This window comes from Choloepus didactylus, chromosome 13 (genome assembly GCF_015220235.1).
Source record: "Choloepus didactylus isolate mChoDid1 chromosome 13, mChoDid1.pri, whole genome shotgun sequence".
Lineage (NCBI taxonomy): Eukaryota > Metazoa > Chordata > Mammalia > Pilosa > Megalonychidae > Choloepus > Choloepus didactylus.
This window is the reverse complement of record NC_051319.1, coordinates 91,196,234-91,223,994: the sequence shown is the minus strand read 5'-3', so window position 1 is coordinate 91,223,994 and position 27,761 is coordinate 91,196,234. Positions and strand designations below refer to the sequence as shown.

The 27,761-nt window shown below is 38.8% G+C and overlaps 2 protein-coding genes and 1 pseudogene across 6 annotated transcripts in view; all 3 read left to right on the top strand.

Moving 5' to 3' along the window:
* The window catches only part of PPP2R2B (protein phosphatase 2 regulatory subunit Bbeta), a 495,413-nt gene that overhangs the window by 63,401 nt on the left and 404,251 nt on the right, over nt 1-27,761 (top strand). The window lies entirely within an intron of this gene.
* LOC119508387 lies at nt 13,264-13,918 on the top strand (annotated as a pseudogene).
* LOC119507640 (cytochrome b-c1 complex subunit 7-like) lies at nt 17,224-17,591 on the top strand. Its single transcript, XM_037800857.1, has one exon. It carries the CDS (start codon nt 17,341-17,343, stop codon nt 17,575-17,577), a length of 237 nt encoding a protein of 78 aa, XP_037656785.1. The 5' UTR covers nt 17,224-17,340; the 3' UTR covers nt 17,578-17,591.

Sequence of the window (27,761 nt, the reverse complement as noted above, 5' to 3'; positions counted from 1 at the left end):
TGGAATAAAGAAGTATTCAAAGTAAAAAAGGCATCCAGAGAGGTTACAAGAACAAAACACTGGCTCTGCCAGGACATTGTAAGGACTTGGGCTTTTGCTGTGAGTGAAATGAAGAGCCATTGGAGGGTTTTGTACAACGGAGTGACATGGTCTGACTTATGTTTCCAAACTTCATGGAGAATAATCTGAGCAGGCACAAGGACAATAGCAGGGACTCTAGTTGGGAGGCTATTACAGTTACCAAGGATGGTGATTTAGTCCAGGGTGCTATCTGTAGAGTTGGCAGTGACCAGATATATTAACCAACTTGATGTGGAATCAGTGTGAGAGTAAGAGAGCAGTCTAGGATGACTCTAGATAGTACATTTGTTTTTATATATTACTGGGTTTCTATGTGAATATTTTTTTTTTATTATTTTGAAATAGATTCAAAGTTATAGGAACAGTTGCAAAAACAATACAAACCCCATACACCGAACTCCAGAATACCATGACCCCCCTCCCCCGATACCCTGATCCACCAACTTTAACATGCTGTCATATCGCTATTTCTTTCCCTCTCTCCCTCCCTCCCTCCCTCCCTATCTATCATCCATCATCTATTGCTCTGTCTTCTGAACATATGAGAGCTAGCTGCACACATCCTTGAACAAACACTATAATTCACATACACAATTCCCATGAACAAGAACCTTCTTTTATGCAATCCAATTAAGCACAGCTAAGAAGTACAAGAGATTCAACAATGATACAAAGCTTACATGCTCTATTTCCTTTTCCTTATGTCTCAGCTGTGTCCCTTTGAGCCTCCTGTTCTCCATCCTCCGATCCTATCCAGGTTCATCCTTGGCATTCAATTGTCATCTGTTTAGACTGTATTTTTTATTTTATTTATTTATTCTTTTTTTTCAATTGTGGAAACATATATACAGCCTAAATCTTCCCATTCCACCCCCTCCCTAGCATTCCATTAGTGGGATTAATCACATTTAGAATGTTGTAATGCTCTTTCCCATCATCCATTACTAGAAATGTCCCTTCACCTCAAACAGCAACCCTACACTCATTTCTTAACTCCGCATTGCCCCTTCCCCCATTTCTCTTAACCCATACTCTACTTTTCATCTCTGTGGTCATATTCACTGATAATTTCTTTGTGTTTACTGTGGGGCTTAAAATTAACCTCTTAAATCATTAACAATCTTGTTTTTCTTTGGTACCACCTTCACTTCAATAGGACACAAACTATGTTCCCATACTTCTCCATTCCCCCACCTTTATATAGTTGTCTAAAATTACATATTTTACGTTGAGTTCAAAACCACTGATTTGTCATTAGAGTCTGTGTATTTTATATCATGTAGGAAGTAAATAGTGGAGTTACAATTCAAAAATTATTGTCTTCTATTTGTATTCCATTGTGGTCAGAGAATGTGCTTTGAATATATTCAATTTTTTTTTTTTTAATTTATTGAGGCTTGTTTTATGTCCCAGCTCATGGTCCCTTCTGGAGAAACATCCATGATCACTAGAGAAAAATGAGTGTCCTGGTGATTTGGGATGTAAGGTTCTATATACGTCTGTTAAAATTCTCTATATCTCTTTCTCCTTCCTTTGTTTCTCTGTCAGTAGGGCTCCCTTTAGTATCTGAAGTAGGGCAGGTCTTTTATTGGCAAACTCTCTCAGCATTTTTTTGTCTGTGAAAAATTTAAGCTCTTCCTCAAATTTGAAGGAGAGTTTTGCTGGATAAAGTATTCTTGGTTGGAAATTTTTCTCTCTCAGAATTTTAAACATGTCATGCCACTGCCTTCTCGCCTCCATGGTGGCCGCTGAGTAGTCACAACTTAGTCTTATGTTGTTTCCTTTGTATGTGGAGAATTGCTTTTCTCTTGCTGCTTTCAGAACTTGCTCCTTCCCTTCAGTATTTGAGAGTCTTATCAGAAAATGTCTCAGAGTGGGTTTATTTGGATTTATTCTATTTGGAGTTCGCTGGGCATTTATGCTTTGTGTATTTATATTGTGTAGAAGGTTGGGGAAGTTTTCCCCAATAATTTCTTTGAATACTCTTTCTAGACCTTTACCCTTCTCTTCCCCTTCTGGGACACCAATGAGTCTTAGGTTTGGACGTTTTATTTTATCTATCGTATCCCTGAGATCCATTTTGATTTTTTTGATTTTTTTCTCCATTCTTTCTTTTGTTCTTTCATTTTCTGTTCTGTGGATTTCTAGGACTCTGAGACATTGTTCAGCTTCCTCTAATCTTGTATTGTGAGTATCCAGAGTCTTTTTAATTTGGCCAACAGTTTCTTTTATTTCCATAAGATCTTCTATTTTTTTATTTACTCTTGCAATGTCTTCTTTATGCTCTTCTAGGGTCTTCTTTATGTCACTTATATCCTGGGCCGTGGTCTTCTTGATGTCCTTTAAATACTTTGCCATGTTTTCATTCCTCGATTGTAGTTCTTTGATTAATTGTACCAAGTACTGTGTCTCTTCTGATGTTTTGATTTGTGTATTTGGAATTCAGTTCTCCATATCGTCTGGTTTTATCATATGCATTAAGATTTTCTGTTGTTTTTGGACTCTTGGCATTTGCTTTGCTTGATAGGGTTCTTTCAAGTTGTAAAAAAACATACCAATCTAATTTTTCAGAAACACAAGTTGGTGGCATACACTTTCTCTAACTAACCAGCAGATGGCGTCTGTGAGTCACCTATACCACTCAAGTCAGTTCCGTTCAACCTTGTCCCTGCGGTGTGTGGGGAAATGATTCTTGTGGGGTTCAGTTGGTGAACTCAGTTTGGGTGTGTTGCTGCAGCCGTCCGCCCTGAATGTGGGGCGTGTGTCCAGGTGGCTGGGGAGGCAGGTCAGCTTTAATATTCAAACCTCCCAGGTGTTCCCGGAGATTCAAGGCTGTTGCAAGAGTCTAAGCCTTTTGTTTCAGTTCTGCTCCCGATCCTCTCTGTTGCTGACCCACAAACTACCGGCATTGACATAGCATCCCTGGGTTTTCTGAGCGGGCCCCCCTTCTCAGCTGTGATCTTCCAGGACCTCTGCTGAGGGAAGGCTGTGCTACATCACAAGTGTGCACCGTCCCTCAAGGGAAGCCCCGGGCCACTGGGCCGTGCAGGGGCGCTCTCAGCCTGTTGCAAAGATGGCTGAACGGGGCGTCTCCACCCCCCCACACACACACAGTTCCTCCTTCCCAGCTCCAGGACTAGTGGCACAGCTCTGGGCTGTGGGCACGGCCCTGGGCAGGAGTATCTCCAGCCCGCTGGGGAGCCAGCTGCAAGCAGCAGGGTTTCTTCCTCCTTCCGGCTCTCCCTTCTGCTCCCCTGGCCCTGGGGGAATCTGCAGCAGGCTATCCTCCATGCCAGACACTGAGAGGCCGGCTCAGACTGCTCCTGCCATGATTCACTGCATGGTTTCCACTGTTGCAACTGTAGCCACTCCTGGGTTTTTCCAAATGCCAACCCCCAGCTTCCCCACACCACAGCGCAGCTGCGGGTCTTTCAGCCAGCTTACTCGTTTCAGGATGCAGACTCATGTTTTTACCAAGTGTACGGCTCCTGTGGTTCTAGCAGACCTTGTCCAGCTGGTGCATCACTGGGTCACCTTCTGGTTTTTATCTAGTATTTTTCACTGAGGTGTTATTTTGCCCTGTCTCACCTAGCCGCCATCTTAGGTTCTCCATGAATACTTTTTATATGCTGCATTTATAGTCCTTTTACATTAGACTACAAAAATTGGAATTTCCTGCTGACAGATAAATGAATGCCCTTGTAAAGTGTGTGCTTATGAATATATACATATCACATTGCTTTTGATTAAGACTTTTAACTTTACAAAGTGTTTTCCCATCTCATTTTATGTCCACAACATTTCTGTGTTAGGATGGCTATACTGAGTATAAAAAAATGCATTGAATTATCTCCAGATCCAATATCTTGAACCAAAAATATATAGATATGCTTTAGAAAGCTAGTGAATAATTGCTTTAACAGTCATTTCATACTTGTAGTTGTGAAACTGCTAGCCATATCTACATATGCCAAACATCTGGATATAACCTAAAAAATAATCTGTGTAAAATTAAAATCAATTCGAAGCATGTGGAGAAATACCTGCCTGTTTTGATGTATTCTAAAATATGTTGTATAGCTGATGGGTCTTAAAAGTTTTTCTTGATTTTTTCCCCAGTTTTTATCTGGATATATAAGTAGGGTATAGATAACTCTACCACCAACATTAATAGCTCCTTCCTCTTTAATATCATCCTCTTTTTCACCTTAAAAACACATTCAATGTATCAATTTCTACATGCTGTATTGATAATTCAAAACAAATAAGATATATTATCTGCCTGCAAGGAGTTCTTAATTATCTAAGGTTTTATCCATATGATTTTTAGAAAAAGATTTGAAGTGTTTTGTAGAAGTAGATAAAAAGAAAGGGAGAAAATTAAATAAATGGAAGTGATAGTGAAAAATAAACTTTGAAAAATAATATAAAGCCAGGAATAGGATCCATATTTTAAAATGCACATCAAAGCTGTCTGTACTAGTGTTTCTACAGTACTTCCTTCCAGCCGGGACAAAGAGAAAAACGGGATAGGATCCACAGCTATCAACAAGTTCAGTGCTCAACAGTTGGTTAGAAAAGACACACCTCTTCTTGGTCCTCAAGCATGAGGATAATTTCTTCAGTGGGAATAAAGGCATATTGTAGATTTTCCTTAAGAATTTCCTGACAGTAATATTGCAATGGATTTTATGGGGGATCATTCTTATAATATTTCTGAGCTCAGGGAAATGGTATACCATTAAAACAAAGTAAAAGAGGCCAAAAGGTGTGATCTAGGGATGTACCCTTTGTTGATCTGACTTGAATATTACTTCTCACACTGATGCTTTTGATAAAAATTGAGCAACAGAAAAATCAAGTTCCAATCCTCTGGCCAGAACCTAGACTTCTGTTATTTTTGTTGCTGATTAAAGTTTGACAGTCAACCAAGGTTGCCTTGACAATCAACAAAATAGAAACTAGAGTTGACCTCCTCCTTTAGAGGATACACATTTATCAAGTTTTCATGGACGGTGTGCTGGGATGGAAAACCCCCAAATGTCTTAGATGTGCTTTAACAGAGGCTGACAGAAAGAACTGTGGGGACATGAGAGCTTGGGAGATTGGGGAAGGATTCTTGAAACAAGTGAGACTTGAGCTAGATCTCAAAGGGTTAATAGGATTCTGACATTGGAGAAGCAAGAGAGTCCCTTCCATGTGGATAAACAACTTTATGGATGCAGAAAGGAGTGGGTTCCCATACTATGTTTAAAAAGCAGCTGAAAGTCCTATTTGGTTAGGATACATGGTGAGCTATGGCAGGCATGAAGCCAGAAATATGGAAAAGACCAATGTGACAATATCTGAATAGATACTGAAGGGCCTGGGTTTCCTCCACTGGAAACCTCCAGCTCCACTGGCTCTCTAAGAAATCAGAGCCTGCCAAAGAATCTGTAAATTGGGAACACTAATTTATTACACAATTTGACAACTATTTACTGCATTTAGAGAAACCACAGCCTCCCTGTCAGGGGACAATAAATGTCATTCTCCTCTTTATAGAAATATTTGTGTCCCACAACATAAAAGGGAGTGATTCACGGCCTCTCTAGGAGGTACTGGACAGTTATTTCATCGATGTTCAATAAATAACAAGTATCGATCCAAAAAGGTTTTTCTAAAAGGCTTTCATTTATGATGCTGCATTTCATTATACTGACTCTACAGACATTACTTCAAAGTAAAGGAAATGCAAACCCACAAGGGACAAATTGGGAAATCATGAGAAACAAGAAGTTTCATGACTTCACGAAGAATAAGCAACCTTGAAAAAAAAAATCAGCACAGGCCTTAAAAAAGTCAGGGTGAACATAATCAGCAGGGAACCCTCAGAAAGTTGATTAAACCAAGAAATATTTGGTAATGATACTGACTTCTAACAGTATCCAGGCCATGCTATATGCCCTATGTATGTTATCTCAATTCATTGATATACACCTATGTGTTCAGTATAATTATTTATCTTAACTTGATAGATAAGGAAAAACTGAGGCCCCGAGTTTAGCAACTTCCCACAAGTTACATGCTTGTAAATGGAAAAGCATAATTTACTCAGGCAAGAACACGGCAGCTTGGCTCCAGAGCTCGCTCTCTTTACCACCACACCTACTGCCTCTGTTTGATAAAATGTTGTGTTAGAGGTCACCTAGTTCTGTGGTCCTCTGTGTGCACTCCCTTGGGAGAGCTGGGATTAGAATCAGGTGAGTGAGGCACTTGAGTGCAAAATTTAAAGGGGTGCCAAAAAATAAGTAATCAAGATAAATAATATTTGAATGCAATATTTTAAAAATAAAAATTAACGCAGAAATGAATGCTGAACAAAAGATCAAAAATTTAAATGATGACAAGATCCTACCCTGAACTTACACCACTCACCTTACTTGCCTGACCTTAATCCTGGCCTTGAGCTCCAGACCAGGAGCATCAGATCACCTGGGAAACTTTTTAGAAATACAGAATTTCAGGCTCCTCCCAAGACCTACTTAATTTTTGACACTCTTGAGTTGGGGCACAGCAAACTGTGTTTGAACAAGACCTCCAGGTATTGCCAATGCATACGCAAGTTTGAGAGCCAGTAGTCTAGTCCAATGTATCCTTTTGACAGACGGGGAAGGGATTTGCAAGCGGCAGAGCTTGGGACTTCACTGAGAGTTTAGGGTCCTTTCTGCTATACAGCACTGTCTCCTGTTCCACTGACCAAGTGTGGCTGATTATTTTATTACATGTTCTCTGTTATATATGCCAGGAGTTCCTGGGAATCCGTTTCTTTCTGGGATGTGGACCAATTTACTACTAAAGACCATGGTGTTCTCTTTTCTTGGTGACATACAATCAAATAAAGAAGGAATCAAAGATTCCTTGAGGGGAGATTGCTTAGAACAGTGGTTTTCAACCTTGGGAGCATGTTAGAATCACCTGAGGAATTTGGGAAAAATACCAATGACCAGGCCTCACCCAGATCAAATAAACCGGAATGTCCATGGATAGAGCTTAATTATTGTTTTGTTTGTTTGTTTCTTTGTTTGTCCGTGTAATGTATATCCCAGATTGAGAACCAAGGGGTTGGCAAATGTAGAAGGAGCCAAATCTGATCTACTGCAATATTCACTGTTCAGAAATCACAAACTAGAAATCATCTTTACCACCTTCCTTGTCCTCATTCTCTATATCCCCTATACTTCTGAATCCTGTCCCCACTAACTTACACATAGCTCTCAAATTCATCCACTTCTCCATCCCAACTGCCATCATTTAGGATCAATTCACCATTGCCTCTTGCCTCCAAACTGCACTTCCTGCCTTGCCTTGAGCACTTCTTCAATCTATTCTCCACATTGGAACCACAGAAATAATTTTGAAAGAAAAATATGACTATATAAATCCCCACCCCAATCACCTACACCCTTTGAACTCTTTTCATGGCTTCTGATTTCTTTTAGGATAAGACAAACTCCTTACTATGCTCTGGTCCTGGATGGTCATGGCTGGCTCACCTCTTTCCCTGACTCTGTGCTCCAGCCACTCTAGCCTTTCAGCTTGCCGTACTCCCTCTTGCTACATGGCCTTCGCTTATGCTGTTCCCTCTGCAAGGAGTGCTCTTTCCTCCCTTCGTTGCCTTCGTAACCACTGTCTTAGTTTGCCAGGGCTGCTGTAACAAATACCACAGACTGGTTGGCTTAAACAACAGGAATTTATTGTCCCATATTTTTGGAGTTTAGAAGTCCAAAATCAAGGTATCAGCAAGATTGTACTTTCATTGAAGTACGTAGCATTCTGGTGGGGCTGGCTGGCAGTACATAACAGTCCCTACCTCTGTCACATGGCCATCCGTTTCCTTCCATCTCTTCCTCCTTGTGTCCAAATCTCTAGTCGTTTTGGATTAAGGTCCCTCATCATTCTATTTGGCCTCAACTTAACTAATATTATCTTCAAGGATTCTATTTAAAAATGGTTTCACATCCGCAGGAGCAGGGGTTAGGGCATGAATATGTATTTGTGGGGTCATAATTCAATCCATAACAGTTTACTCTCTGGACCCCAAAAAGACATGTTCTTTCCACATGCAAAATATATTTTTCCCATCTCAACATCCTAAAAGCTTTAAGCCAACCAGCTGCAGTACTTTGTTATATTATCCTGGACAAACTAAGACAACCACTCAAAATCTCAGCCATGGTTTTACATCTTTAGGGAAACCTTCTCAGACATCTCTGAGGAGGTATTTCTCTGTCATAATTATGATTGTGTTTTTCCCTAAAGAGCAAAGAAGGGAGCTGAAATTCACCTGGGAAATGCACTATCATAAGCTGTCATAGTACTCTGTGACTTTCTTTCATAATATAAATAACAATTGCAATTTTACATTTATTCGTATGATCATTTGATCAGTATATTTATCCCATAATAGAATTTGTGAGGGCAGGGGCCACATCTTCTTTTGCTTACCATTGAGTCCACAGCAGCAAGGAAAATGCAGCACACGAAACACAGCAGACGTTTAATAAATACTTGCTCCAAGTATGAATGAATGAATGCCTAGAAATGAAACTATGCCAGCCTCATGAATATTTTATGGACCTGATAGATTGCATAGGAAAGATCTCAAAATCAGAGATCTACTCTCTAATCCAGGTTCTGATGCTTCCTGACCCTGGACCTTTGAAGAGGCCTTTTACTTCTTGGGTTTCAGATTTTGTTTTTCATGGTTTTCTGTGTGTGTGTGTTTTTTTTTTTTATAACATTCTCAATGGTTTTTAAACTGGGCTTTGCTGAATCCCTCAGAGTCAGTGGATAATGAGGCAGGGAGGGGAAGGCTGAAGGAGAAAGTGGAATGAACTCTGTTTTTATCTATTTCTGGGTAATAGTTATTTTGCAGAACAAGTTGAGTTCATAAAAGAAAAATAGTTCAAAAACCATGGGTTATAAAATATGCCTAAATCTCCTTCTGACTGAAGGCATCTGTGGCACTGGATGTTTTCCAAAGGAGATTTGACTCACACAAAGTTCTGAGGAGGCTCAACAGCTGGCAGAGTCAGGTTTCTGTGTATCTAGAAAGCTGCAAGCATGCATACAAATAGAGGTGGGCTCTTTCTTTTCAGAAAAAGCCTTGTAGAAATAAAACCCGCATATTCAGTCTCATCTACCCAAGCAGAATATGGTGTCAGACAGAATCTATCACTCCCACTTCCTGGGCTGGCAATTTAATAGGTTTCCCAGAGTGCCAGGTTCAATTATTGGTGTTTACTGAGAGCGCATTCCTGGGCAGGTGGCTCAGTCTCCCTTCTGCATAGATGATGAAGCACCTGCACTTCCATTGGGCTCAACCTTGTCCCTGAATGTACCTCTCCCAGGTGAAGTTCAGCTCCCTACTCCCTATCCTTATTCTTTAGGGAAAAACACAATCACAACAAAAACAAATTTTCTTCTTTAGGTATTTATTAAAATGGCTGTCTCATGAATATGGTAAAATTTCCCTGAGGACTCTGCATCGCATATGCAAAGTGAAGGGGGAATTAAAACCATTTTCTGCAGTAATGGGCCTGGCCTGGAGCCCTCTGTGCCTTAGGGGGATGAAGGAGGGAAGGATGAGGGAGGGAAGAAGCCGAGATCTGACCCCACGCCCATTTCCCTCGAGCACAAGCCAATTATCTGTTTTACATTTGGGGTTTCAGTTTAGATTTCATTTAAATCAAGGGTTGCCTTGTTTAAAAAAAAAAAAAAAGCGAAGTTTTAGAACCCCATGCATTTAGAGATGCAAGGAAAAACCCAACACTTATTTGCCTTAATTACCTGAATTTGTTAGACCTGAGATGCCTCAGTAATTTCGTTCTTCCCTTGCCTGTACGGATACTGCTAGGTTTCACAGGAGTGTCTACTTTATTCACAAAAATTAAATTCCATCCATTCAAAAATATTTAACCACATTATATTACTAGGTCTGCCTTGAGCTCAAAATAATGTAGGGCTTTTAAAAATATTCATGCATTATTTAGGAGTTGTGTGTTTTTCTCTTTTCTCTCCATCAATGGTTCTCAAACTTTAGCATGCATAAATACACTCGCTTGCAGGGCTTGTTAAAAAGGCAGATTGCTGGTCCCCACCCCCATAGTTTCTGATTCAGTGGGGCCCCCAAATTTGCATTTCTAATGAGTTTCCAGGAGATGCCAATGCTGCTGGTCCAGGAACTACACAATGAAACCATGTTTTAATTAAAAAAAAGAAACTTGAAATGAGTTATCAAGGGTGTGTAAGTCATAGGTGAAAAGGCTACTTCTGCAGGTAATGTGCTTGCTCGGACAGTGTTATGCCCAAGGGCCATATGGTGGAGTGACAGCCCTAGCAGACAGCAAGTTTAATGCCCTCATTCTTGAGGAATCCTTGATGGCTTCTGCTTGTAGACAGAAGTGTCTGCACCAGGAGAGAGTGTAGGGAATGGGTACATGAAGGGATCGGGGAATCCGAGAGTGCCTCCATCCAAGTTCCCTCTTCCTCTTTAGACTTCTATGGCTGCTGCTTGGAATCCCATGGTATGGCTGGGTTTCTTCGTTAGGTCCTGTGCCTTATTTAAATAACAACTCCGTGTGGCGAAAAGAGGATTCCCCGAGAGTTCAACAACTGAATATGGATGCAGTTTAACAACTGGGTATATTTGGTCCTTGGGAGGAGAAGTAAATTGGAAAAATCTACTTCTTATTTTATAATGAGAGACAGGGAGCCCAAAGAGGTTAAGTGATTTTTTCAAGGTCATGTGGAGAGTGGATATGAAAGTTGACACTGTCAAAATAGAGCAGGTCTGGAAGGGGTGGGGTGAGGAGAGCGGACCTAGGGTTCCTGAAGGGTCTAGGAGCATCAGGCTTTGTGGGGAGTAGGGGGAGGGGGAGGAGGTAATGGGATGGAGAATAAGTCCCTCTCTCAGTTAATGACATCTTCATCAACTTGGCACCCCAAACTGGGAACCTCAGTGTTACCTCAATTTGCTCTTTAAAGTCCTCTTTCAGTCACTACTTCTTACCAGCAGTTTTCTCCTTTCTATTACCTAATTCATCTCTATGCCCCTGTTGAAATCAATCTTCCATAAAGCCACCAGATTTCTCTGTGAAAAAACCATCCTCCTACTTAGGGGTTATCTGGATTTGAAAAAACTGCTGCACCTTCCACAACAGTTTCTGACACCAACTGCAAATACTGCAATAATTCAAACAATTCAATTATGATTCTAACTACCAGACACCACAGGTTAGGGACAATCCTCTCCAAGATTACCCTTCAGGTACCAGTCACAAATTCAGGGGCCCAGGCCACCCACACTTCTGAACAAATGGCTACAGATACAGTAGTTCCTACCCCTGCCCTTGAATTTGCTATTTTACTAGAATGACTAACAGAACTCACTGAAAGTTCTATACTTATTTTAGTTTTATTATTGTGAAAACGATACAAATAAGAAGCCAAAAGAAAAGACACACAGTTCAAGGTCTGGGAGGGTCTCAAATGCAAGCTTCCAAGCTTCCTTATCCTCTCCATGTGGAATCAGAATGTGTGACTCTCCTGCATGATGTACCTTATCAATCATGGAAGCTCAGTAAAGCACTGACTATCCCAAGTTTATATGTGTGTACCATGGTACCACAGGATTTCTGTGTGCCAAGGATTGGTGGAATCAATGTCCACATGGTTAAACTCAATCTGCAGGCCCCCTCCCCTGCCAGAGGGAGGGCTGATGTGACAGGGCTTAAAGCCCTACCCCCTAATCACATGGTTGGTCTTTCTGGTGTGGCCAGCCCCCACCTGAAGACCACAGGTGTGGCTGGCCCCACCCCTTCATCTCATTAGCATATGAACTATCAGGTGTGGTCCTGGGTACACCATGAGTAACAAAAAGACATTCATATCGCAGGAAATTCCAAAGATTCCAATGTTGCCTCCCCAGGAAATGGGGCAAAAACCAGACAAATTTTTATTTAACTACAGGGGTCTTCAGTAGCTGCCTGGTGCCAACAGGACAATCTCACCTCTTCAGGATGGTGCCCAAGTCCCTCCATTTCAAAAACCCAGCCAACATTTTCATGTTTATTTCCTTACAGTCTCTCCTATGCCAGCAATGTCTCAGCCATACCCCTCAACTAGAAGTCCATAATGTACCCTACACGTTCATGCTCTTTTTTTCTTTAAGCTACCTCCCACCACTATTGCTTCCTACAGTAAAAATTACCCCAATGCTCCAAATGCTCCCCTGTGAAGTCTTCCCCAATCTACCAGTTAGAATTTATCTGCCTCTCTTTGATGAACTGGTAGCGTTTTTCATTTGTGGCTCTGTCATAGCCCACCTTAACCAATATCCATGTGGGGAAATCCTTATGAATGCACCCATATATGTCCTACTGTTCCTGTCCTGAAAAATAACTGCAAGTAAGAAGAGTTGTGTGCTCTTCTGCCAGGATGCTGGTGACTCTTGCCCAAACTCTTACCAAAAATTGTTGTTTAGTGTTTTCATATTTTGTCTTGATGATAGAGTTGGGATTTCAACCCTGCCTCAGAAACATTGAAGCATTATGTATATTTCACAATTTGTACTGCGGATTTCTTGAACCTGGGGCAGTTCTATCACATACAACAGTAACAAGTGATTCCTGTTACCTCTGTAAAGCCCAATGTGGGAGGAATCCTGCCCTCTGATGCTCTTGCTTACCATGTATTATATTTATGATCCCTGACATCTTCTTTGGTCTGGCCTTGGTTATATAATCTTGGGTATGTTTGATCTCCCCTACTTTCTGGAGCTCACGCTAAAATGGAAACTGCAAAGCATTTTCCTCTGAGTCCTCCAGAAAATGATCCCTGGCATATAATAGGGTCTCAGGAAATGCAGAGTTGAACTTTTGGGAAGGCAGGTAGATGGATAGCGGCAACCTGGTGGCCGGGTCGGAGCCGCCCCACCCTCTTCTTCCTTGATGTTACTGCCACCTGGACCCTTGAGATTGCACGGGTTAGTTGTAAGCCCACCACCGCCCACCACCACCCGCCGGCCCTCAGGTCCATGGGTCCACCGGTTCTCCCTTGTGCCGCCACTGCCAGCTCTGAGGGTTGGCAGGCCAAGTAACTCACCCTCCCACCCCTCTCACTGGCCCAAGGACCAGGACGATGGAGGACAGGAATCTGGAGTTCTCCATCCTCCCACAGTGCAAAGAAGATGCCGAGGAATAGACCTATCCTATGGGACAAGAGATGCAGGAAATTTTACCTGGATTGTTTCTTCTGCTACGAAAAGCAAGCTACCTATACTACAGAAACATGGAATAACCCATATAATATGCACAAGACAAAATATTGAAGCAAACTTTATTAAACCAAACTTTCAGCAATTATTTAGATATTTAGTCTTGGATATTGCAGATAATCCAGTCAAAAATATAATACATTGTTTTCCCAGGAGTAAAGACTGTATTGATGGGAGCTTACAAACTGGAGGAAAAGTTCTTGTCCATGGAAATGCAGGGATCTCCAGGAGTGCTGCCTTTTTATTGCATACATTATGGAAACATTTGGAATGAAGTACAGAGATGTATTTGCTTATGTTCAAGAAAGAAGATGTATTAATCCTAATGCTGGACTCATCCGCCAACTTCAGGAATATGAAGCCATCTACCTACCAAAATTAACAATACAGATGATGTCACCACTACAGATAGAAAGGTCACTATCTGTCCATTCTGGTACCACAGGCAGTTTGAGGAGACCACATGAAGAAGATGACAGTTTTGGAAATATGCAAGTGGCAACTGCACAGGATGACTGACTCAAGAGAAACATTATAGAAGATGTGAATTTCTATTTGGGAAGAAGAAAATATCAGAGAAAATAATGATGTAAAATGGTAAGAAAAAAAAAAAAGTAGTTTATTTTCAAATATATAATGCTTCCACACATGTTTCTCTGCAACTTGTTGAGCAACATTTTAAGATGTTGTACTTCTGCAATAGATGGCACTGATGGTTTTACTCCTTTTTGGGTTTTTTTATTTTTCACTTTACAATTTTATTAGAAAACCAAGAATTTTGGACTTGCAAAGAAGTATTATTGCAATAATGCACTTTTCATATTTGAAATTTATTTGTATGATATAAAATTATTACTTTAAACAAAATGCAAGTTAGGGGGGATTTGTTATTAAATTTGGGTAATTTATAACAAAAGAATTTACCAAAGTTTGCTAAAGATTAATTTTGTGTTATATATATATATTACATTTTAAAAATGATTTTACAATTCAGTTTTATGATGGAGCCTCATACAGAAACATTAACAAAATGCAGGAATCTGCCATATTTCTCTTTTTCAGTCTAACTCAATACCTTAATTGTCCTTTTATTTTTCTAAGCTCTTCTTGGTCCTTCATTAATAGTCTTTAAATCATATTATTAGCCAATTTTCCTTAATTTAACATGATCCAGTTATTGCTTCCTTTCCTGTTACCTTCCTAATTTGTTTATTCCATTAAAAAAAGTTTAATGAACAAAGAAAGATGTTTTACTTTATAGTGTTAGATTCTTCCCAAAAAAGGATAGTGTTAGAAGTTTCAAGTAATGTCTCTGTTTTGCATTACTTATTCCGGGTTCTTTTGAGAACCTGTTTTGTTTTGTTTTGTCTGAAATGGTTCTAAATAGAATATAAATACCCATGTAGCGCTATTGGTTTTTTACCCCTCAAGTGAAACCCAAAGAAGAAAAGTACCTTGCATCATTTATAAAATAAAAAGATAAATCTTTATGACCTCCAAAATTAATATACAGAACAGCGAAAAGTAAGATTAATGTTTTCCATATTTTCTTTTTTTTTTATACCATAAATTAGTTTAAATAAAAAATATTAAGGTTTGAAGAGAGCTTAGTAAATTATTTGGAACATGTTCATTTTATGTTATCCTAATGATTCTGTGAGATTGTTCTAGCCCTGATAGAAGTTTCTCTCTGAAAAAGCATTTATTGGGGAAACTGATTTGTGAGAGACCTTATTGTTTTAAATTAGCTTTTTAGTAAGTTCTTTAAATTGAGTTAATCCAAATTTCCCTTATAACTTTCATTAGCAAAGTCGCTTTATCGGGGGGGGAAAAAAAAAAAAAAGGAGAACCAAATTGGAAGTTTTAGAATTTAGGAATACAATAACTAAAATTTTAAAACTCAGTGGGTGGGCTTGACACCATACTGGAGGAGGCAAATGAAAGTAAGTGTGGACTGAATGACAAAACAATACAAATTATACAATCTGAACAATAGAGAGAAAAAGGGAACAGAGCTTTTGAGACCTGTAGGACCACAGTAAAATATTCAAATAATGTATCTTTGGAGTCCTGGAAGTAGAGGGGAGGGAGAATAAGGCTGAAAAATTACTTGAAGAAATAATGGCTTAAAACTTCCCCAATTTAACAAAAGACATAAACCCACATGTTCAAGAGCTGAGTGAACACCAAACAGAATAAACAGAAAGAAATCCAAACTAAGACATATCATAAGCAAACTTTTGAAAACTAAAGACAAAGGAAAAATCTTGAAAAGACACTTTTTTTTTTTGTCTAAATAAAAAGAAAACAATAAAATGAGGAACCCTGGAATATCAGGAAGGAAAGAAGAAGATGTTAAGCAAAAATATGGGTAAGTACAACAGACTTTCTTTCTCCTCTTCTAAATTTTGAGTTTTCTAAATTTTGTTGAATAACTGAAAGATAACAGGAAAATTTCCAAACATTTGGAAATTAAACAACAAAATAATCCATGGATCAAAGAGGAAGTTTCAAGAGAAATAACAAGATACATTAATCGGAATGAAAATGAAAATGCAACATCAAAATTTGTGGGACACTGCTAAAAGTGACAAGGAAATTGGTAGCACTAAATGAGAAAATGTATGGGTTTTTTGGGGGGTACTTAATCCCTTACTATAATAAACCAAATATATTTATAATTTATACACGTTTGACTTGCAAGAAAAATACAAAAGTAAAAAAAACTCAGAAGATGCAAAACCAGGAAATATATTCATTGGTGACACCGCCACCCTACAGAGGATAGAAGGTAAGGCAAACCACAAGAAACAAAGGTAATTTCACACTCTGGCAATGTGTAATCAGTCAGCAGGAGGTCACAGGGAAGAAAATGACAGACACTAACATGGATCAGCTGATTCCATTTCTCAGTTCTACATCCCTTGGCCCCTCTATCTACTTTGCCTTGCAGCCCCATTTGGTCTAGTAAATAGGTAACCTTCTTTAGATGTACTCATTGACTCTTCTTTGTAGACTCAACATAGTTTAGTGCCGAGGTTTGGAAACATGTTTCTGTGGTTTTTTTTTAAAGTTACAAGTTTTCAATTTCTACAATTTCAGAACATTTTTGCCTTATTCAACTATAAACATTAGCCACATATGATTTCAGTAGATGACTTCATAGACTGTAGTCTTCTTATCTCCTAAGCAAATGACGATGTATTTATCATCCACATAGATGTCACAGCTAAGCACAGATGAGGACTCTTTGGACTGGAATATACTGGCTCTGCGGTTGAGGGGGGTATCTTTTCCAGTACACAGAAACCATTTACCACAGTAACTGGATTTTAGAGACAGCAAGCAACTCTCAGGGAAATGCGACTGGTACTTCTCAGGCTTATTTACGTGAAGAACTTCCACATAGCTGCTCTCCATACCCACGGCTAACCATTCTCCAGCAGAGCAGTATCAAAGGGAGAATATCTTTAAGGTGAAGTTATGCTATTGTAGCTGTTGCCCTTTGCATAATTCCCTGGATCTGATCATGTTGTCCAAACCAACTGTCCAGAGCTTGGTGCCATTATAGGGCCCCATCTGTGTGGCCCTGGTATTACCTCACAAGCTCTGGTTGTGCAGATCCCACATGGCAATACTGTCATCACTGCAGCACTGCAGTCGGGCCTGATGGCCAGGGAGTAGCAGGCCAGAGCCTAGGATGTCAAGTCTGCCTTGATCTGTAGAGTCAGAGCTACCAGGTGTCAATCAAATCTAAGTTCTCATCTGTAGAACCTAGAAAAAGAAGAGGAAAATAAGCCCAATGCAAGTAGAAAGGAGGAAATCTTAAAAATCAGAGCAGAAATCAATGATAGCAAAATGGTGAGCCAGCATCAGGCTGGTGGCTGGATGGTATTTGAAAATGGTATTACAATGCTTCAGGGTTCAGTAAACTGAGGTCAATGAGAGATGATACAAGAGCTGAGAACAAAGATGTAAAAGAAGCCATAAGAAGGCTTCCTGAAAACCTATATAATGGCAGGGTGTTTTGCATGAAGAAAGCACTGGACCTGATGATGAAGCAGCAGATCTTCCCTAAAGAGCAGTGGACAAAATATGAGGAGAATAAATTCTATCTTGAATCATATCTGAAAGAAGTCATTTGGGAAAGAAAAGAAAGAGAATGGGCAAAGAAATAGTCATGTAATTGAAACTATGGATGCAGCCGTTCTCAAAGTATTTTTATGAAGTTGGTAAAACCTTAAGTGTGCAATTTAAGGACTATTTGGGCTACAACTGTATTACTTTAAACAAATATCTGTTGTAATCATTGTTGGAGTTTTTTAATTCTAAGCCTTACAAAAACCTTAACTGCTGATTTCATTTATCTGTTATAACTCTTTCCAAACTTCTAAACTATATTTAGTTAGTTTTTAATTGCTTCCTGGGGCTCAGAGAGGCCACTTTAAATCAGTTCTCCTCACTGGTTGGATAAACTCAATTTACTAAAGGATATAATGTTATACCAAGTAGAATAGTTAGCTTTATGTTGCCTTTGTAGGTTAACAAGATGCTTGGAAGCCAGCCCCATAAGGGCCTAACTTGCAAGTATGAAATGTAGCAAGAAGCAAGTGCCAGTACTTGTTTTCACCTGAAGTAAACAGAGTAGCCCAGCAACTGGCTTTCATACTTCAGAAGTCTTCAGTAGAATGAAAAGAAAGAGAAAGGATTTACTCCCAAGTTTGCCAAGATTGGGAACCAGCCCCAGTTCAGCCCTCTTCAACCACTGACCTCCAAAATATTTGATTTTGCATCCTACTGATAAAAAAAAAAAAAAGAAAGAAAGAAAAAGAAAAAATCATGCACACAGCCCCAATATGGAGATGTATAAATCATATGTATATACTCCTGTGCTAATATGTATGTTAGAAAACAAAAAGTATTAGAAAAATATAAAGACAAATTATACTTTCTTCCCATATGCCAATGACTTGACCACTCTCAAAACCATTGTTTTAACCATTATTCATTGTAAGGATTAACAAGTTTTAAGGTTACAGGTTGATTACCTTGAATATACATTAGAAACATTCAATAATGTCCTTTCCACTCCTAAATTCTGAAGTGCTTTTCTGGTGGAAGTGAAAGCAACAAAAGCACAGTGAGCAGGGAAGGAGCTGTGTGAAACCCACAGCCTCTGCAGTGGTCCACAGCAAGCCATTGCTACATGGGACGGGAATATCAGATTGGGATCTTACAAAACAGTCAAAACAAATTTTAGATTATATTTTAAATTCTTAAAACAGAGAATCAGAAGTGTGTATGTGTGATTTGTGTGTGTGTGTGTGTATGTGCATGTGTGTGTGTATAAATCTGCCCCAAAGGAGAGATATATTTATTATGCTTGAGTTTCTGAAACACTTACCCTGAAATCATTCTTATCGAAATTCTCTGTTACTTGTCAGATCCAAGTCTGTCAGATCCTCATTTGATAATGGTTTTACTCATGGTAAAAGCAGTTGTACTTTAGCATGTAATATAAATAGGATTTGCCATTTCACTTTGGAAAAAAAAATCAATGATAAATTGAGGTGAATGAGAATGAAACACAAAATACTAAAAACTTATGGGATACAGCAAAGCTAATGCTACAAGGGAAATTTATAGTTCTAAGTGCTTACATTAAAAAAGAAGAAAGATCTCAAATCAAAAGCCTAACTGCTAATTTGGAGAATCTACAAAAAGAAGGGCACAATAAAGTAAACAGAAAGTAAACAGAAAGAAGGAAATAATAAAGCCTATAGTAGAAATAAATGAAATAGAGAATAAAAAATTAGTAGAGTTAACAAAACCAAAAATTGGCTCTTTGAAAAAAACAATAAAATCAATAAAACTTTAACTAAACTGGTGGGAAAAAAAAATAGAGAGGACACAAATGACCAAAATCAGAAATGAAAAGGGGGATATTACTATCTACCCCACTGAAATGAAAAGGGCTATAAAAAGATACTATGAACAACTCTGTGCCAACAAATTAGATAACATAGATGAAATGGACAGATTCCCAGAAACACACAAACTACCTACAAAGACTCAAGAAGAAATAGATCTCAACACACCAATAACTAGAAAAGACATTGAATCAGTAATCAAAAACCTCCCAACAAAGAAAAACCCAGGACCAGATGACTTCACAGTAGACTTCTACCAAATAGTCCAAAAAGACTCAACACCAATCCTACTCAAACTCTTTCAAAAAATTGAAGAGGAGGGAACACTCCTGTTCTAGTTTGCTAATGCTGCCGGAATGCAAAACACCAGAAATGGACTGGCTTTTATAAAAGGGGGTTTATTTGGTTACACAGTTACAGTCTTAAGGCCATAAAGTGTCCAAGGTAACACATCAGCAATCAGGTACCTTTACTGGAGGATGGCCAATGGTATCCAGAAAACCTCTGTTTGATAAGGCACGTGGCTGGCGTCTGCTCCAAAGTTCTGGTTTCAAAACGGCTTTCTCCCAGGACGTTCCTCTGTAGGCTGCAGTTCCTCAAAAGTGTCACTCTTAGTTGCACTTGGGATATTTGTCCTCTCTCAGCTTCTCCAGAGCAAGAGTCTGCTTTCAATGGCCATCTTCAAACTGTCTCATCTGCAGCTCCTGTGCTTTCTTCAAAATGTCCCTCTTGGCTGTAGCTCCTCTTCAAAACATCACTCTCAGCTGCACTGAGTTCCTTCTGCTTGTCAGCTCATTTATATGGCTCCACTGATCAAGATCCACCCTGAATGGGTGGGGCCACACCTCCATGGAAATATCTCATCAGAGTTATCACCCACAGCTGGGGCACATTTCCATGCAAACAACCTAATCCAAACATTCCGACTTAATCCCCACTAATATGTCTGCCCCACAAGACTGCATCAAAGAATATGGCTTTTTCTGAGGGACATAATACATTCAAACCAGCACAACTCCCTAATTTGTTCTACAAGACCAACATCACTGTTATACCAAAGCTAGATAAAATTACCACAAGAAAAGAAAATTACAGACCAATACCCCTTATGAATATAGATGCAGAAATCCTCAACAAAATACTAGCAAACCAAATTTAACAGCACATTAAATGATGTATGCACCATGACCAAATGGGATTTATCCCAGGTATGCAAGTATGATTCAACATAAGAATATTAATCAATGTAATTCACTGTGTTAACAGAACAAAGGAAAAAATCCACATGATCCTCACAATTGATACATTAAAAAAAAAAAATTGACAAAATCCAATACTGCTTCCTGATAAAAACACTTAGAAAACTAGGAATAGAAGGAAACTTCCTCAACATGATAAAGAGTATATATGAAAAACCCATAGGTTGCATCGTATTCAATGGTGAAAGACTGAAAGTTTTCCCTCTAAGATCTGGAACAAGACAAGGATGCCCACTGACACCAATGTTACTCAGCTTTGTACTGAAAGTTTTAGCTAGAGCAGTTGGGCAAGAGGAAGTAATAACAGGCATCCAAATTGGAAAGAAAGAAGTAAAAATTTCCCTATTTGCAGAGGACATGGTCCTATATACAGAACACCCTGAAAATCCACAACAGAACTAATAAATGAATTCAGCAGGGTACAATATCAGCATGCAAAAATCAGTACCATTTCTGTACGCTCGTAATGAGCAATCTAAAGAAGAAATCAGGAAAAAAATTCCATTTACAGTAGCAACTAAAAGAATCAAATATCTAGGAAGAAATTGAACCAAGGGTGTAAAGGACCTGCACACAGAAAACTACAAAACATTGCTAACATAAATCAAAGAAGACCTAATAAATGGAAAGGCATTTCATGTTTATAGATTGGAAAACTAAATATTGTTAAGATGTCAAGACATGTGCAGATTCAATGTAATCCCAATCAAAATCCCAATCCGAAGAAATGTACAGATTCAATGTAATCCCAATGAAAATTCCAACAATCTTCTTTGCAGAAATGGAAGAGCCAATCATCAAATTTATATGCAAGAATAAAGGCCCCCAAATAGCCAAACTTGAAAAAGAATGAAGTTGGAGGACTCACATTTCCTGATCTTAGAACTTATTGCAAGGCCACAGTAATCAAAACATCAATGGTACTCACACAAGAACAGACATGTAGACCAATGGAATCAAACGGATAGCTCAGAAATCAACCCTCGTATTTATGGCCAACTTTTTTTTGACAAGGTGGCAAAGACACAGTGGGATAGATTAGTCACTTTAGTAAGCGGTGCTGTGAAAGCTGGATATCCACTTGCAAAAGAATGAAGGTGGACTTCTACCTCACATCATATACAAAGATCAACTCAGAATGGATCAAAGACCTAAAAATGAGAGCCATAACTATAAAACTCCTAGAATAAAATATGGGGAAGCATCTTCAGGACCTTGTGTTAGGCAATGATTTCTTAGAGTTTACACCCAAAGCACAAGCAATAAAAGAAAAAAGTAGGCAAATGCACCCTCATCAAAATTAAAACCTTTCATGTGTCAAAGGATTTTATCATTAAAGTTAAAAGATAACCTACTCAATGGGGGGAAATATTTGGAAACCACATGGCTAATAAGGGTTTAATATCCAGAATATATAAAGAAATCCTGCAAATCAACAACAGAAAGACAAACAACCCAATTAAAAGATGGACAAAACACTTGAATAAATCTTTCTCCAAAGAAGATATACAAATGGCCAAAAAGCACATGAAAAGATGCTCATCATTAGCCATTAGGGAAATGCAAATAAAAACCACAATGTGATAACATTTCACACTGACTAAAATTACTACTATTGAAAAAAAAAAAAAAAAAACAGAAAATAGTGTTGATGGAAATGTAAAATGGTGTAGCTTCTGTGGAAGATAGTTTGGCAGTTTCTCGGAAAGTTAAACATAGAATTACCATAAAACCTGGCAATCCCACTTTTAGGTATATACCCTGAAGAATTGAAAGCAGGGACTAGAATAGTTATTTATACACCGATGTTCGTATCAGCATTATTCCCAATTGCCAAAAGATGGAAGCAACCCAAGTGGCCATCCATTAATGAATGGATAATCAAAATGTGCTATAGACCTACATTGGAATATTATTCAGCTGTAGAAAGGAATGAAGTTCTGACACATGCAAAAACATGGATGAATCTTGACAACATTATGTTGAATGAAAGAAGCCAGACGCAAGAGGACAATACTGTATGATCTTACTGATATGAAAGAATTAGAATAAGCAAATTCATCAAGTTGGAACCTAGAATCCAGGATACTAGGGTCCAGGGTTGGCATAGTGAATGAGAAGTTAGTGCTTAAAGTGTACAGTTTTGAATAGGGTGGATGGAAATGTTTTGGTAATGGATGGGGGTGATGATAGCACAACATTGTGAATATAATTAACAACACTGAATTATGTATTTGAATGTGGTTAAAAGGGGAAATAAAAGAGGAATTAGATATTTGAATGTGGTTAAAAATGGAAATATATATGTTACTAGAATAGTTTTTAGAAAAAGCATAAGAGTGTTCAACACAATGAGCCCTAATGTAAACCATGGACTACTGTTCATAGTACACTTATATAAATGTTTTTTCATAAATTGTAACAAATATACCACACTAATGCAAGGTGTTAATAGGGTGGTATATGGGGAAAAAAGAAATCATTGATATTGATAAAACAGAAAAACAATAGAGAAAATCAATGACAAATAGCTTGGTCTTTGAAAAGATCGATAAAATTGACAAACTTCTAGTACAATTGGCAAAGAAAGAAAGAGAAGATGCAAATTACTAATATAAGGAATAATACAGGAGATATCACTACAAACCCTGTAGAAATCAAAATGATTATAAGGGAATGCTATGAACAGCTCTACACATAAAAATTTGACAATTCAGATGAAGTAGACCAATCCCTCAGAAATCACAAACTACTGCAACTCACCTAATATGAAATAGATCATTTGACTAGCCCTAAAACTATTAAATAAATTCAATTCATGATTTAAAAACTTCCCAAGAAGAAAAATCCAAACCCATATGGTTTTACTGGAGAATTACACCAAACATTTAAAGAAGAATTAACATCAATTCTACACATTCTTTCCCAGAAACTAGGAGAGAACACTTCCTAATACAATTTCTATAGCTAGCATTACCTTCCTACCAAAACCAGAGAAAAACAGTACAAAAAAAACTACAGATCAATATTCGTCATGAATATAGATTAAACATCCTTACCAAAATATTAGCAAATAGACTCAGAAATACAAAAAAAAAAAAAATACAGCATGACTAGGTGGGGCTTATTTTGGGGATGCAAGGCTAGTTCCATATTTGAAAATCAGTCATTGCAATCCACCATATTAACAGGCTAAAGACAAATCACATGATCGTATCAATGCAAAAAAAAAAAAAAGAACAGAACACGTTTGATAGTTGTGAGGTTCCCTTTCTTCTAGTAGGGGCAGGAGGGTGGCAGGATTCAGGGTGTTGCAGTGGTGAGTAGTAATTTGATAAGGAGAAAGTAACAGAATCAGTTGGTGGAAAAGTGTTGTGTGTTCTTAGTGGCAATGTCTTTATTGTGTGAGGAGCCATGAGATCAAGCAAAGAGTCTAGAACAGTTTCAGCAGAAGCATTGACAAGTTTTGCACCAGTAGTTACTACCTTAAGACAAGGGGGAATAACCCTTTGCAATCAGAGTAGAGTGAGGCTGAGGTAAGTGAATAGTTTTTGACAGTTCACATGAAATTGAGTTAAAACCCAAAAAGCTTGTCCAGATAACTCACGCACAAATAGACAAAGGAGTTTTTGTAGTTAGGAATGCCTAGGGAAGGAAGCAGTTGAAGAGTCTTCTTTGGGCTCTGAAAGGTGTGTTCTTATGTGAGCTCCCAGAGGAGAGCATCTCTTACTGAGGACTTAGTTCATGAAGAGGTAATGCAATCTCAGAAAAATTTGGCACTCATTGTCTGCAATATCCAGTTAAACCTAAAAATACTCTTAGTTGTTGCTTTGTAAGGAGTCTAGGTTAAATTTAGATAGTCTTTATTCTTTCAGGAGAGAGTGCCTCCTCATCACCCCACCTCCCACCCCCCTTAGAAAGGTCACAACATAAAAAAGGGACTATGTTTGGGTAAAATTGTAATTTATCTTTTGAAACTTTATGTCCCTTTTCTGCTAAGGCTGAAAGAAAGTAAACAGAATCCTCTTTACAGGCTTCCTTTTTCTCCCAACAAAGTAGCAGATCATCCACATATTGTATCAGAATGGAATCACAAGGGAAATTTTAGCTCCTTTAAGTTTTGAGTGCCTAGGAAAAATAAAGGGGGCTTCAGTGAACCCCTGTGGCATGGCTGTCCTGGTATATTGTTGTCCTTCTTTGTTTCAGTTTGCTAAAGCTGCCAGAATGCATATACCAGAAATGGGTTGGCTTTTACAATGGGGATTTATTAATTTACAATTTACAGTTCTTAAGCCATAAAAATGTCCAAATTAAGGCATCAACAGGATGATACCGGTATTCTGAAAAAAGGCTGCTGGCATCTGGGACACCTCTGTCAAATAGCAAGGCACATGGCTGTCATCTGCTGGTCCTTCTCTCCCAGGTTTAGCTTCAAGCTTCAGTGGCTTTCTCTCTCAGCTCCTCCAGGGGCTTTTTTTCTCTCAGCTTCTCAGGGTGTTTCTCTCTCTTATACTAATATAGGACTCTGGTAAAAGATTAAGACCCACCTTGAATTGGGTGAGTCACATCTCAATTGAAACAACCTAGTCAAAAGGTCTCACCCACAATAGATTGGCACCCACAGGAATGGATTAAAAGAACACAGCCTTCAACTTGGCAGGTGAAATCACTGCCCTCCCCCCTGCATGGGATCTGACACCCAGGATAGTGAATCTCCCTGGCAACGTGGAATATGACTCCCAGGGAGGAATCTAGACCCAGCATTGTGGGATGGAGAACATCTTCTTGACCAAAAGGGGGACGTGGAAGGAAATGAGATAAGCTTCAGTAGCAGAGAGATTCCAAAAGGAGCCGAGAGGTCACTCTGGTGGGCACTCTTACCCACAATATAGACAACCCTTTTTAGGTTCTAATGAATTGGAATAGCTAGCAGTAAACACCTGAAACTATCAAACTACAGCCCAGAACCTGTGAATCTTGAAGACAATTGTATAAAAATGTAGCTTATGAGGGGTGACAATGTGATTGGGAAAGCCATGTGGACCACACTCCCTTTTGTCTAGTTTATGGATAGATGAGTAGAAAAATGGGGGAAGGAAAAAAAGGGGGGGGGCACCCAGTGTTCTTTTTACTTTAATTGTTCTTTTTCACTTTAATTTTTATTCTTATTGTTCTTGTGTGTGTGGTGGTGAAAATGTCAAAGATGAATTTTGGTGATGAATGCAAAACTATATAATGATACTGTAAACAATTGAATGTATGCTTTGTTTCGTATGACTGCATGGTGTGTGAATATATCTCAATAAAATGAATTTTAAAAAAAAGAACATGGCCTTTTCTGGGGTACATAACAACTTCAAACCAGCATACCAAGTAAAGGCAAAAAGGTATTGACTGTCCTGATCTAGGGGCACATTGAAAAGGGCAGAGCAAAGATTCACTACAGTGAAGCAAGTGGATTCAGAAGCAATTGATGACAGGATGGTGATTGGGTTAGGTTTTACCACAAAGGAAGGATACTTCTTTTGATGGTCCTGAGGTCTTGAACAAATTGATGCCCTCAACCATTTGGTTTCTTTATATCAGGACAGGAATGTTACAAGGGCTAGCATAGGGTATGAGAAGACCTTTGGATATAAGGCCTTCAGCTATAGGTTTGAGCCCTTCTACTTCTGGCTTCAAGGGATATTGGGGAAGTTTTGTTAATGGCTTGGTAGGATCTATCTGAATTTAATAGGCTCTACTCTGATTATTTTTCCTACGTCAGTGGAAATTTTGGCTCATAAAGGGTCAAGTACAGTGATGAGATCTTTATCTGGGGTATGCATCAAATATAATGGAGAAGGCAAAATTATATCCAGAGCAGACAACTTGATTATGAATAAAGGAGTCCTCTGGAATCTCAAGAAACCATCCGTCTGGTATGCATTTAATATTACAATTCTGTTTGCAAAGTATGTCTCTATTAAATTTTTATGGGTGGCATCACAGAGCAGGAAAGAATGTTTTTCCTTCAGGGGCCCAAGTTTTACAATTAAGGATTGGAAGATAGGCACTAATTAAATTCTACAGTTGCCTGCATATTTGGCTCATAGGAGAGATGAATCTTTAGAGGCCACTAGCCTGTGGGGTCTGAGGAGAATCACTGGTAAAGGACAAGAGCTCTGAACAAGAGGAAGATGGAGGAGGAGTCAAGCAAAGTACAGAAGGAAAGAGGTCAGAGGGATGAGGAGGAGGAGGGAGAATTGGATATAAGGAGACAATTGGAAGACAGGGAGAGGGAGGATTTAATAGGAAAATGAGTCTAGTTTGCTGTTGCTTAATTTTGTCAAAATGCTGATTAGGTTTTGGTCAAGGATTCTTTAACTGAAGCAGTTTTTGAATCAGAATTTTGTCTAGAGATTTCTACATAGTAATTAAAAATGCTGTCCACTGGGCCTGAGAAATTGTATTCTCTTTCTTTTCTGAGGTTCCTCTCAAATGAATAATTTTGTTGAAGTCAGATATTCTCCAGAGTGGCCACCAAGTTAACCTTGGTTAAATTATGCCATTTAAATAGAGGTGCACAAGAATTAGGATTGTATGAGGGTGCATATAAGAAGCAGGATTTTTTTCCTGGAGAAGGAAAGAATTTAGATTTAGATGAGAACTGGCAGTGGTTGGTCAAAAGTGGTGCTTGTGCTCTTCATGTCTCCACCCCCCAACTTGATGGTTGGGTGCCACCTCCAAATGCTGACCTGACAATCTACACCCCCAGCCAGAAAACCAGAGACAAGTTCTCTCTGGATCAAAGCCAAATTCCTAGGATGAAATAATCAAGGGAAAAGGAAAACTTTATTTAATTTATTAGTGACCCACAGCAATTTGTCTGAATGGACGTTGGTCCAGTTCAAACTGCAAACTCACTGGTCTTTGAGGCTGGCTCAAACAAATTAATAGGGCCTGTCCCTGCATTCTATCCTGTGATGCTCCTTCTTATGCAAACTCTTATACTGCACAATACAAAATGGAAACAACAAAGAGAGGAAAAAAGTATAAAAAAGGGATGCCAAACAAATAGGAAAACCAAACCCTGGCTACCAAACCTAATATGTAGCCAAGGAATTCAACACAAAGAGAGCAGAGTTCAGACCTGACATTGACCTCCATGTGGGCACCTCAAGCAGAAAGGCA

Excerpts from the sequence above, each read along its gene's own strand:
- LOC119507640 (XM_037800857.1), top strand. The coding sequence starts at position 17,341 with ATGAGAGATGATACAAGAGCTGAGAACAAAGATGTAAAAGAAGCCATA.